This window comes from Corvus cornix, chromosome 2, assembly GCF_000738735.6.
Source record: "Corvus cornix cornix isolate S_Up_H32 chromosome 2, ASM73873v5, whole genome shotgun sequence".
NCBI lineage: Eukaryota > Metazoa > Chordata > Aves > Passeriformes > Corvidae > Corvus > Corvus cornix.
Window position 1 is genome coordinate 59609057 of NC_046333.1, and position 12304 is coordinate 59621360.

Consider the following 12304-nt stretch of genomic DNA (forward strand, 5'->3'; position numbering starts at 1 on the left):
AAAATCTCTGAATCAGCAACAAAGAAACAATAAGAAATAGAAAACATTTTCTCTAACAAACCATTCAAGAAATTTAGCATTTTTTTCTCAACAAAAGAGAAATTTAGGGCAAGTTGTAATCACAGCTTATTTTAGTACTTGCCCAGGGACCAGTTCTGCTAACAGTGAGCTGTCAGAAGACAATTTCAACATTCCAGTTATCTAAAACACATGCAGACTACAAATACAACCTCAATTCCCTCACATGCTCCTCACAGGGCCCTTCACCAGCTCTCTTGCCCTCCTCTGGATGTGCTCCAGCACATCAAGATCTTTTTTGTAGTGAGGCTCAACACTGAACTAGTATTTGAGGTGTGGCCTCACCAGTGCTGTGTGCAAAGGGACGATCACTGCCCTGGTCCTGCTGGCCACTGTTGCTGATACAGGCCAAGATGCCATTGGCCTTCTTGGCCACCTGGGCACTCACTGGCTCGTGTTTGGCTGGTTATCAACCAGCACCCCCAAGTCCATTTTCACTGGACAGCTTTCCAGCTGCTCTTCCCCAAGCCTATAGCATCTCAAATGTGATTATTGATGGCATAATTTGACAAGATTTCTTTACTGGAAATGTTTGTATTTCGGTTGTGTTTCAGCCAAGAATAATCTCGGCATAGCCTATGGGCTGCTGAACAGGTTCTCAGGGTAGACAATGATCAAGATACAGTTTTGATTTACTGACTTCTTTACAATATTTTTTTTCTCCTGGAGATTATAAAATTTGAAGGGGAAAGTGCAAATAAAGAATGTAAGGCTCTTCACTGCTAATGTCAATGAAAAACCCTATTTTCTTTACAAAGAGCAAGATAAATTGCGGGTCTGAGCCTTATTTGCTCCAAAATGTTATTTCTCAATTAAGCTTGCAGTTAAATTTTGCCATAACATTTTGCGTAAAATGTTTATTACAAACTCAGGTACTAAATCTCCTTTTTCTCACACAGACAGTTACAGATTTTGGAGTACAGATCCTTTGACAGGAACCTACTACCAGATAAACCACCAGTCAGCTCTCACATGGCACCAAGCAAGGAAGAGCTGTCAGCAACAGAATGCAGAATTATTAAGTGTCGTGGAGATACATGAACAAATATATCTAAGAGGTGAGCTAATAAGCAAGATTCAGTTAAAACTGTTTCAAAAGGTTTTTTTGAGTGATTACAAAAGTTTCAATGCTTTAATCACATTACAATGAACAGCTGATGTAAAAAAATGTACTAATATAAAATATATGTCCTAATAGAAGTACATATATTATGTATGTATATATAGGTATATATTATATATGTATATATATATGTACTAATAATATATGTACTAAAACTACAGTATATTAAGCTTTTTATAGGTGGAACTTCTGTAAGTTGTGGAATTACCATTTTAAAGTATTTATATTATTATTATTATTATTTTATCCAAAAATGTAAGAATTTCCAGCTAATTAGGCAAAAATTGGCTCAAGCTCAGAAAACACCAGAAAGGTCCCAGAAAGGGATCTTAAAACAAGAAACAACATTTTAGGAGGCAGCCATTATATGACTATTACATTATATGACATGTTCTGTGATTTTGTGTTCATAAATCAGTATTCTTCGCGTACATCTAATGAAATAGTAATTTTGAAATACAATATTTTTTATGCATTTTTACATATTTTATATGGTAATTTTATACAGACTTTATAGGTTTATGAACACTGTGGAACAAGGTCCTATATCAATTGAACCACACACAAGAAAACTTGTAACATCATTAATAATAGCAATTCAGTCTTTCAGTTTTGAAAGCTTATTGTTTACATATAACTGTAGAATAGCATTAAGTTCAGATAAAATAATAAGTAAAATAATCTTTTTCAATTCACTACTCTTTATCTACAGAAAAATCCCTCTGAGTTTGTTACCAGTTAACATGAGCTCTGTACTGAACTTACACACCACCAGGAAGACTTTTATTATCTTCTTCTAAACTTTGGAAATGCAGAAGTTTTCCTAGCAAATCTCATTAGAATTCAATTCTTTTGGTTAACTAGATTTGATTGACAGCAAGAGATCCTCTCTCTGGATTGGACTTAACAGTCTGAATCTCAACAGCGGCTGGCAGTGGAGCGGTGGCTTTCCCTTCAGATACTTTAACTGGGCACCAGGTAGTAATCTTTTTAAACGATTTTTGGAATTAATATCTCCCACCAATATGATGAATGTGTAATAAATGCAGTCCTGTAGTATTCCATACGAACATGAGGAAAGGGAGCTGAATGCCTTACGAGACAAGTAAAACAAAAAAATCTGAGAATGATGATTTTCTTCACTGGATATAACTCATGGAATTTCAAGCAGAAGAGCTAAATAAGCTCATCTCCTATCAGAGGCAGATAAAGTAAAAAGCACTAGTTGAGCTGTAGCATACTGGGAATGCATTCAATTCAGTGAAATCCTCTGTCTCTACAACTCTCACAGGTTATCAGACCCTGCATCCTGCAAGGACTCAGCTGTCAGTGAGCACTGCTCTTGCAAAGCCTTCCTCTTCACGTCTTATGCTTTTTTGTTCTTCTTCTCTCATTCAAGAGGCTGTAAATAGAGTTTATGGTGTTGACAGTTTATCTTTGAAAGTCACTTAATGATTGCCATGGCAACAGTAGGTTGCAGCAAATTCTGAATAAATGCAAGCATAGTCCATCTTTTGGCCTTCCCAAGTCTCAGAGGTGGCACCTGCTTTTATCTGGCACAAAGGAAGAAGGGAAAGCCCAGAGCAGCTGAGTTTGGTAGAAGATTTTCTACCTTCTGCTGAGCTGGTCAAATTCCTCGAGATTTGCAGGGCTGAGGAATTGGCTCTCAGGTCATGCAGCCCACAACCCCAGAGCTCCTGTATCCCCACACAATGGCTATGATCATGAGGTAATCTACACGTTTCCAGTTCACAGCAGAATTAAGTTGTACATTTTGTGGGGGGAGGGAAAAAAATGTAATTTATCATTTGGGGCCTCTCTGAGAAGAAAACACTGACCATTCCCCAGGGATAGTGGTCCTGGAGAAACTCCTGGAGTGTTGGTTGAAGAGGCAGGCAGAGGAGAGACACTCAACAATTGTAAGGGAATGTCAGGAGGTTCTGCTTGCAGCAAGGAGAAAATCTGCATTCACTTTCCAAAGGACATGCAGAAAGGACCACTATTCTGTAATCAAATGTGGCAGAATATGTGAAGTATGCAACAAGCTTCAAAAGAAATGTTTCGATGGGTACTTCTAAATTACATTTCCTTATCTCTGGTAGAAAAATAATGTAGGAGTGAAATCATGAGCCCATAATTTACACATGAAAAGGCTATAAGTAAATTGCTCTTTTAGCTGCTGACATAAACCCTGTGCTAAATAAAAATAATTTGGTTTTTTTATCCCATGAAGGAAGCCCTGAGCCTGAGTCTGAAAAACTCTGTGGGGTACTAAATCCCAGAAGAGATGCTAAATGGGAAAACCAGCCATGTGAGCTGAAACTTGGCTATATCTGTAAAAAGGAAAACGCCACAAAGGATCCTTTAATTCTTCCATCTGGTATGTCAAGCAAATAAAAAAACCTTTTGATAAGGTCATAATTTATGTCGCTAAAGCTAAATTTAATGGCTATTTAAAATAAAAAGAAAAAGCAAGCATTGAAATTTGTTTTTCTGCTATGAGGACTGGTACAGAACAAAGCATACTGTTATTTCTTTTGCACAATATAATTAAGTACTGAAAATGTTCCTGGAGCCCAGTAACCACACAAGCATTTTTTACTCTATGTTATTATTCACAATTCCAGAGGCACTGGGTTAAGACAGACACTATCATGAAAGTATCATGGACATGAAAATAGAGTTAGAGATGCTTCACCCTTCCTGCAGTGCATTCTAATGGAAACACTGAGGTTTGTCACAGAAGGCTTGGAAAAATGGCACCAGTAGGCTTCTTGATGTAGCAACTTCTTGATGGGGTTGCCTGTAACCTAGAAAGTTGGCAAAAAAGAGCAACTTCCTTCAGGCCACTTTTCTACTGTACTTCTTTCTGGTTTATTTAATGAGAGTTGGCATGGAAAGCCGTGTGTGCAGAGAATTACTTGTGCTACAGTAATAATGCCTTTATGAAAGATAAAAAACATAATTGGGTGGGGTATATTGTGAGGAAATACTACATACCAAATTCCTAAATATTCCTCTGGCCAGTGAATACTTCACACTAGTGAAGCCCAGTAACAACTGTCTCCAGTCTTTTCCTCTTTTGTTTAAATGCAGTATGGTTTCTATAGAAGTACAGAGAGCAACAACATACAGACTAAAATACCTGTGTGAGGAATGAAGTACTGCTTATTTGTTACCACTTAATTTTCATTCTAATTAGTTAATTAACTGATTTTAAATGCAATTGCAGTTATTCTAGACTTCAGTTTGCACCATATAAAAACTTGAAATATCTATTGATTTTGAGGGGATGTAGAGCCTGTTAAATGCCCAGAAGAATGGTTGTCCTATGGAGGTCACTGTTTCATGGTTCATAGAGACCCCAAAGTATGGAGAGAAGCCCTCATTTCCTGCAATGAGAGCAAAGGCAACCTGGCCAGCATCCACAACCCTGAGGAGCATGGCTTCATCCTGTCTCAGCTTGGCTACAGTGAGTACTTCTCACAGGACAGTGTTTGGTACAGATAGAGAACTATACTGTTAGAAATCTTACAGGATTAAAATAAAATAATTCTCGCTTGTTTGTTATGAGTATTTATAGGGAAGGCCACAGATACATAGGTTAGAAAAAACCCAAATGCCAAAAACCCACAAAAGGAATCATTATTCTCTCTTCTTTTTCATTTGAATTCTTTTCATTTTGATTTTCATTTGTTTTTCACTGCATGAAATCACTTGAAGGAAATAACAGCTCTAGTTACTGCAGCATTTGAGTGGATTATCTGCATCAGACACCTTGTAGCTGTAGATACAGTAATGGACTTTACTGATAAAGCTGAGGAATCTCATTTCCTGCTGATATCTCATTTTTAACTTCTTGAAAGAAGAATGTGAATTACATTTTAAAATAAACTCCTTCATCTTTTAATACAGATGAATTTGCATTGCAACATTGCAATTTCAGCTCATCTCCATAAAATCTTGCTCCTACGGACTGTTTCAACTTGGGTAATAACACAGATGAATTTCTGTCCTTAGAAGCTGTGGATGAGCTGTGGATTGGCCTGAACGACCTCAAAACTCAAATGTACTTTGAGTGGAGTGATGGGACTCCTGTGACATATACCAAGTGGTTGCCTGGAGAACCAACCCATGAAGTCACTGGCCAGGAAGATTGTGTCATTATGGCAGGAAAGGTGAACCATTCCACATGAATCCCAGCGTGGCACTGTACTATTTGAGTTATGGCTGTATTTCTAGGGAGATTTTTAGTGCAACTCAGCACAGTTGCTAAGTTGCATAGAATCAAAGAATGTTATCTTTATTCACTCACACATATGGTTGTTCTAAATTAAATTTAAAATGAAATTACGTATAACTAGTAAATGTTCATATCTGATTGCGAGTGTACATTATGTGCCAAGCAAACCGTAACAATCTGGCTGTGCCACTTAGCTTAACATAACCTCACCTCCAAGCTCAAATACTTGGAATCCATTAAAAAGTACAGATCTTCACATTGAAACAGTACTTTCAAAAGAATGATGATGTTTCTATAGGAAACAGGTTCTGCCTCACTGTTTTTCACCTCTTCCCAAACTGAAACTAGGATGGATACTGGGCAGACAGTGCCTGTGACAGGAAGTTAGGCTACATCTGCAGAAGAGACCCACTGCAAGGAGTCTCTGGGACAGCAAAGACTGATCCTGCCTGCCTGAAGGTAAGAAGAAAGCATAACCAAGCATCTGGTTAGCAAAATTTCACAGGCTCCACTTGACATTGAAACTATTTTTTTCCCTTTCCTAGAAACTGTTATTCTACAAATTCAGGGCGATAATTTTCACTACATTCCCATATAAGGAATAACAAGAAGTCAGGCCTATTACCTCTCAGAACTGTCTGTGAAAGGGGCTAAAACCATTCCTGTGGTTGTCTGCATATTTGTTATATTGTTCTGCAGCCATCTGTGGTTATCGAACACGTAGTAGGGACTGGCAACAATTTCTGGGCTATGTGCCATGATGCAAGATGATGACAAATCTCACTACTGAAGCCAAATCAAAACAATAAAATCGTTTTTATGAGTGAATTTGTTTTGAGCAAGTTATTGTATCCTACCACTTTTTTTCCTTCTTTTTTCCCTCTTTTTACTTTCCTATTTATTACTATTCTGTATTTAGTAACCTTTCCCACAAGCCCATATGGGGAACAGAGCTGAGACTCATTGTGCTTGATGGAGCTAAGCAGCAGCCAAACACTGAACACAGAGTTTATTTACCTTTCTTGGGTGCAGCAACCAAATCTTGAGTTGCCATAAAAGGGAAAAGTGACTTGGAATTCAGCTGTAATTTTGAGGATTTTGTTCTTTAGTGGTCTCTATGTTACCTCTTCAGTCAGACTTTTTAGGTGACCTGATGAATTAAATCAATTAATTAGTCTATTTACTGTTCCTTTAGCCTCGAAACATCAGGAAACTTGAGTCAGCATCTCTACTACAACAGACTACTCTTTTTGGTTCTAAGCAAAGAAGTATTTTATTCACCTGATTCTGAATGCACTCTCCATTCTGTGTCTCTCTCTTTTACCAGTAAAAATTTATCCATTATTATCAAAAAAGTGACTCATAGGCACTTGAAGAGATTGAGACAAAGGACACAGACCCTGCTGGATGCTAATAAAGAGCAAACAAAGCCAGTTTAGTACAGAAATCACCAGCATTTATAGTTCTCTAACTTCTGGACAAATTCCCCTACTTAGACTTCCTTTGCCTCTGTTCCCACAGCAACACTATCAAGTCCTTGCAGGCACCCCCTTGTGCCAGCAGTGACCTCGTCTGCATCTTCTTTGCCAAAGTGGTCAGGTCGTGGCGTCCTCTTCATTCTATCTTTGCTTCTTGTTCTTGCCTTGAGTTTTATCTGTCCCACAGTTTCTGCTGAACCAGGGCTAGAAAATCTGCACAGCTATCAGCTTCCTTTGCTGTCTGGTTCCTGACAACTCCCTCTCTCTTTTTAACAATTATTATTTGTTTGATTTCTTAATTAATATCTGAGTACATTGAATTAAGTAGGGTAAGCATATTACTAAAATTAATAATACTCTTTGTACAAATATTCTTATTTTGATTAAATTTTTAATCTATTTAGTGATTTTCTAGTTTTTAAAAAGACTGTTAAACTAATTCGTTTTATCTACTATTTTTAATTTGTTTACATTATTTTGTAGAGGTTTAATACTCGCATGAATTGATTGTGAGTGATTAGAAAGATTTATACAGTACATTTTATCAAAATCTTTGCATTTATGTCTGTGTGTTAAAAGTAAAAAATTAATAGCTGTTCTATTTTGTAATGTAGTATGTCTAATTGAATTAACATCAGTTAGTAATCCTCTTACAGTAAGCAAAGTAGTATTAGTTTGTTGAGTTAACTACTAGTAGTTTAGTTTATTTAACAATTTCAATTTTTTTTGGTTGTTACTTTTGGAGTAAAAAAGGAGGTAGTCTAACACTGATGCAGTGAATAAAAGTCGAGATTATTATCATAATTTGGGGTAATTGTATGAATACTGTGCTTTTTTGTCTATGGTAATCTGTGTTGTAAAATTATGGATGTGTTGGGTGTCAACAGCAAGAGTCGTTTTAAACTACAGAGGTTTCTTTTTATATGTGATGGGAGAGCAGTTCAAATTCTATTTCTACAAATAAAAAACAGTCTTGTTGGTAATAATAATGGAGTATTAGTGGAGCAAGAGATATATTTGGATGTGCATTTGTGCTAGGCACTTTTGTTTTTAAATGTGGGTTGAGTTGGAGAAACATTTTACGCTTTGGATCAGTTGTTCCCAGAATAATTAAATTTAACACAAAGGTTTATTTTTGCAGACCTCAAAAGTTCTACTTCTTGAGGTTCAAGGGTTGTGTGATTAAATCTTCTTTCTGCACTGAATGTTTGCTAAACTGAATTTCCATTAGTATACTGGAATTCAAATTAATACATAATCACATGAGGTTCTATTAAAAAAAGGTTGTTTCATGAGTGTTCACTGAATTTCAAGTACTAGAACATATTTTCTTTTTAATTGCAAGTATATTTCATGTGTTCTTGACAGGGTTGGGAAAGGTATGGTTTTTACTGCTACCTGGTTGGACATACCTCTGTAACATTTTCAGAAGCAAAGAAAACCTGTGAAAGGAGCAGTGGTTATTTAACAAGTATAGGAGACAGGTAGGAAAAGAGTTTAAAAACTGTCTATCTGATGCAATAATATTGGAATTTTAAAAAATAGTTGAGAACTTTTTGACAAAAAAAAGAAAACAAAAAAAACCCCAGAATATCCTTTTTGTGAAGAAAAAAAAATAGAATAAACACAGTATGGCTTTTCTAACTAAACATAATTTACACATCAATGTTTCCTGTACTTTACTTTGAAAGAACAGACAACAGCAACTTCTGCTCAGTAGGGAGCAGTTTTTCAGTATAGCACAGCTTCATCCCCTATTGCAGCTACTGCATCTGGGACCCAGTTAAACAACCTATTTCCCAAAAGAGGAAACCTAATGGAGAATCTATTCATTCTAGCTGAGGGAAGTTTGGGATGCTGAGGAGTGGAAGATGAAAGGAAAGCTAGGCTCAATCCCATCTGACTCCTTTCATTTCAGATATGAGCAAGCCTACTTGACCAGCCTCATTGGTCTGAGCTCTGAGAAGTATTTTTGGATTGGTCTCTCAGACATGGAAGAGCAAGGGAGTTTCAAGTGGGTGACTGGTGAAGGTGTTCTGTACACAAACTGGAATGCAGCAATGCCTGGTACTCTACTGATGCCGAATGTTTTTTCCTTTTTCCTTTTATATATTCTCCGTATTCTTTACACATATATTTGCAGCCCATTATTGTATTAGTAGCTAGTCCCAGTACTTTTCCCTACCTTTTCCTTAGCTAGAAAGACAAGACGTATTCCAGAGCTCCAAGCCCAGGGGGGTACAAGGCCCCTAACCTTGATTCTTCCTGGGAACCAAGGCCGAAAAACAACGCTTCAAGACACGTTTTCATAAACAAAGTTTAGTTTCCATCTGAGGGAGAGGATTTAGAAAGGATTGAACCAGGGGAAATTGCCTCACCTCTTATGTCTCTAATTGGTGATTTTTGTCAAATACACTAATTTGCCAAACTTATAAAGCTGTATTCACCCCATGTGGGGGTGGGCATTTTGTGGACATTTTCCACATCTGCCCCTGGAGGCCTCCAGTAAAGACCAACTTTTATATTACCTCCTATACTAATATTATCTTGGAAGTGTGTTGATTCATTTCTAGGGTCTTTAAGGCATCATTACCACTGGACTAAATCTATGCTACTAAGGAACTCTCTGTGTTCCCTAATTCTAACTGTTTTCCAACTTTGATAAATCCATGATGACACGTAGGAACATTTCTGACTTTGAAGCTGAAGTGTCTTTGATACTTGGCACCAGTGGGGCTGCAAATTAAATCCTGGGTTCAGTTTTGGGTGCTTCACTACAAGAAAAACATGGAGATGCAGCAGCATGTCCAGAGAAGGTCAACAAAGCTGGTGAAGGGTTTGGGTCTAATGAGGAGTGGCTGAGAGAGATGGAGGTGTTTAACCTGGAGGAAAGGAGGCTCAGAGGAAACTTTATCACTCTACAACTGCCTGAAAGGAGGTTGTAGGGAGGTGGAGATCAGTTTCTTCTCCCAAGCAACAAGAAATAGGGGAAGAGGAAAGGGCCTCAAGGTGCATCAGGAGAGCTTTAGATTGGATACTTGGAAAGATTTCTTCACAGAAAGGGTGTTCAGGCCTTGGAATAGGCTGCCCAGGGAAGTGGTTGGGTCACCATCCCTGGAGGTATTTACAAGATGTGAAGATTTGTAGACGTGGCATTGATGGTTTAATGGTGAGCCTGCGGTGCTGTGTTAATGCTTGGACTCTATGATCTTACAGATCTTTTCCAACCTAAATTATTCTATGACTCTATGATGCCATTAAAATATTTCTTTTCTGACTCCTCATTGTTTACAAGAGCAAAATCAAACTGAAGGGAAAGGATGAAATCCCTTCCAGCCTCGGCACTGAGCTGCCAAAGCCTTGCCGTGAGTGGCAGAGGAAAGAGGCAGGCAAGGAGTTGTTCATGCACTCAAAGGGAAGGACTCGGCTTACTGGTTTCCTCTTTTCATGAAGCTCCTCCTCTGAGTGGACACTACACTTATATATTTCAAATAGCCTTTTGTAAATTAATTACATGAGCTGTAAAAATGTCAAGGGAGCCTCTTTAAAAAACATTTCAACTTTTTTTGTATCTCACAAAGGGAAGAAAGCCGGTTGTGTTGCCCTTAGGACTGGAAATGCAGCTGGACTATGGGATGTTCAGAACTGTGAAGTAAAGGCAAAATTTCTCTGCAAAAAATTAGCTGAAAAAGTCACTGTTCCTGTCGCTTCTGAAACCATTTCTGATTCCAAATGTCCCTTGGGCTGGGATACAAGCAATAGCACTAATTCATGCTTCAGAGTAAGTACTGTTTTTTGCCATAATCTACTCGTGAGATAGGAGAGCATCAAAGAGATATGTAATCTAAATACCACAGAATGGCACGTAATATCACAAATGTAGCCAGTTTTTACACAACTATTCAAATATCACTGCTATTTTCACTCTATCAGTGATAAGTAAGGTTATCCAATTACTTTTGAATCCATATTATAATGGATAATTTTAATGGAAGGTTTTCCTATTTTTCTTATGCAAGGCAGCCAGCAGATTTATGTTTAGTGCACTGAAAACACAGTGTTCTACCTGCATGTACAGGGTTTTGTGAGAGAAGAAGACCAAAAGAAAACATGGTTTGAAGCCCGAGATTTCTGCAGAGAAATAGGAGGAGACCTGGCTGCCATTAGAAGTGAAGAAGAGCAAACAGTGATAGAAAACTTAATAAAGTAAGCAATTGAACTGTGTAATAATTGATATTTTGGTGTAACAACACATTATGTAGTAAAAAATTATAATATTCTTGAGTTGCTCCTGAGATAATTAGTTTAAAAATCTATCTGGTTTTCATCATAATAATAAGAAAAATAACTGAGAAAATGTCTCATATGAGTAATGTTTTCAAAGAATTTTTTGGAGTTCCTAAAATGTGTCATAATCTGCAAACATTTTAAATTCAGATAAAAGCCAACCCAACAAAAAAAATTGTTAAATGCTTCTCCACAGACCCTATTCTAAGTTTGTTTAGTGAACCATTTTGAAACTAAATTCTGTCTTCCAGTAACCCTGAACAGTCTATTTCTGAAAAAAACACTATAATCACAACATCAATGTAGAAAATCAACATGCTGTGTTTCCAATACAACCATTTGCAAATTACAAAATTTTAAGGTGTGACCTTCATTTACTTGCCAATGGGAGTTTCCTGATCAACAGTACCTTTTATTTTTAAAATTATTGCTGTATTTCAAGTTCAGTAAGTGTCAGAGTTATTGTTTAAAATTGAGCAGAGCTAACAACATATGTCCTCTTCCACTCTACTTTTTTTCACACTCTAGAAAGAAATCCCCATCATTTCAGCCCTTCTGGATAGGTTTGCAGTGTTTGGATCCTGATGGTGGGCTTTCCTGGAGTGATGGATCTCCGGTGAGCGTTTTACCATGCCAGTTTCCTTCTGTTTTCTTTCTGTTAGAGAAGTTTCCATGAATGGTGCATACAAAAGCTGTATAAGAATTCCCAAAAATGTCTATTTTGCAACTGGGTAACTCTGAATCACTGCTCTTCATACCAGATTGGAAAAAACCAAAAAAGGCCAATAAACCCTGAGGTTATACCACCACAACACTGATAAGACAGAGGACTGCTTTCAGCTACAGAGATTATGTCCATGTCACAAATATATGAGAAAGGTCTCTCCTGATTTTTGTTAGTCTCTGGTGATAAATTGCCATGTTCCTTTTTGCTGCTTGTGATTTATAACCTCATTTGATTCCAGTTTTTGTGGGACTGCTACAGTCTGTTAGATACTGCATAAACTCATAGCCTTTCTTTCATCTTGCAGAGTGTTTGTAATTACTTTAATAGCTCACATTGGCTTCACAGCCAGAGGAGGGGAAAAAGGAGTG

General features: G+C 37.4%; 1 protein-coding gene across 2 annotated transcripts in view; it reads left to right on the top strand.

The window, feature by feature from the left end:
* LOC104689215 (macrophage mannose receptor 1-like) overlaps positions 1-12304 on the top strand; it is a 35634-nt gene that overhangs the window by 4973 nt on the left and 18357 nt on the right. Inside the window, exons 4-14 of one of the 2 annotated variants that reach the window (XM_010399252.4) lie at positions 978-1136; positions 2066-2179; positions 3435-3581; positions 4491-4673; positions 5222-5379; positions 5793-5903; positions 8291-8406; positions 8841-8989; positions 10504-10703; positions 11001-11128; positions 11738-11825. In XM_010399252.4, coding sequence (XP_010397554.1) covers positions 978-1136; positions 2066-2179; positions 3435-3581; positions 4491-4673; positions 5222-5379; positions 5793-5903; positions 8291-8406; positions 8841-8989; positions 10504-10703; positions 11001-11128; positions 11738-11825 — 1553 coding nt within the window. The remainder of the gene's footprint in view (positions 1-977; positions 1137-2065; positions 2180-3434; positions 3582-4490; positions 4674-5221; positions 5380-5792; positions 5904-8290; positions 8407-8840; positions 8990-10503; positions 10704-11000; positions 11129-11737; positions 11826-12304) is intronic. The other variant, XM_019285460.3, reaches the window with a different exon arrangement.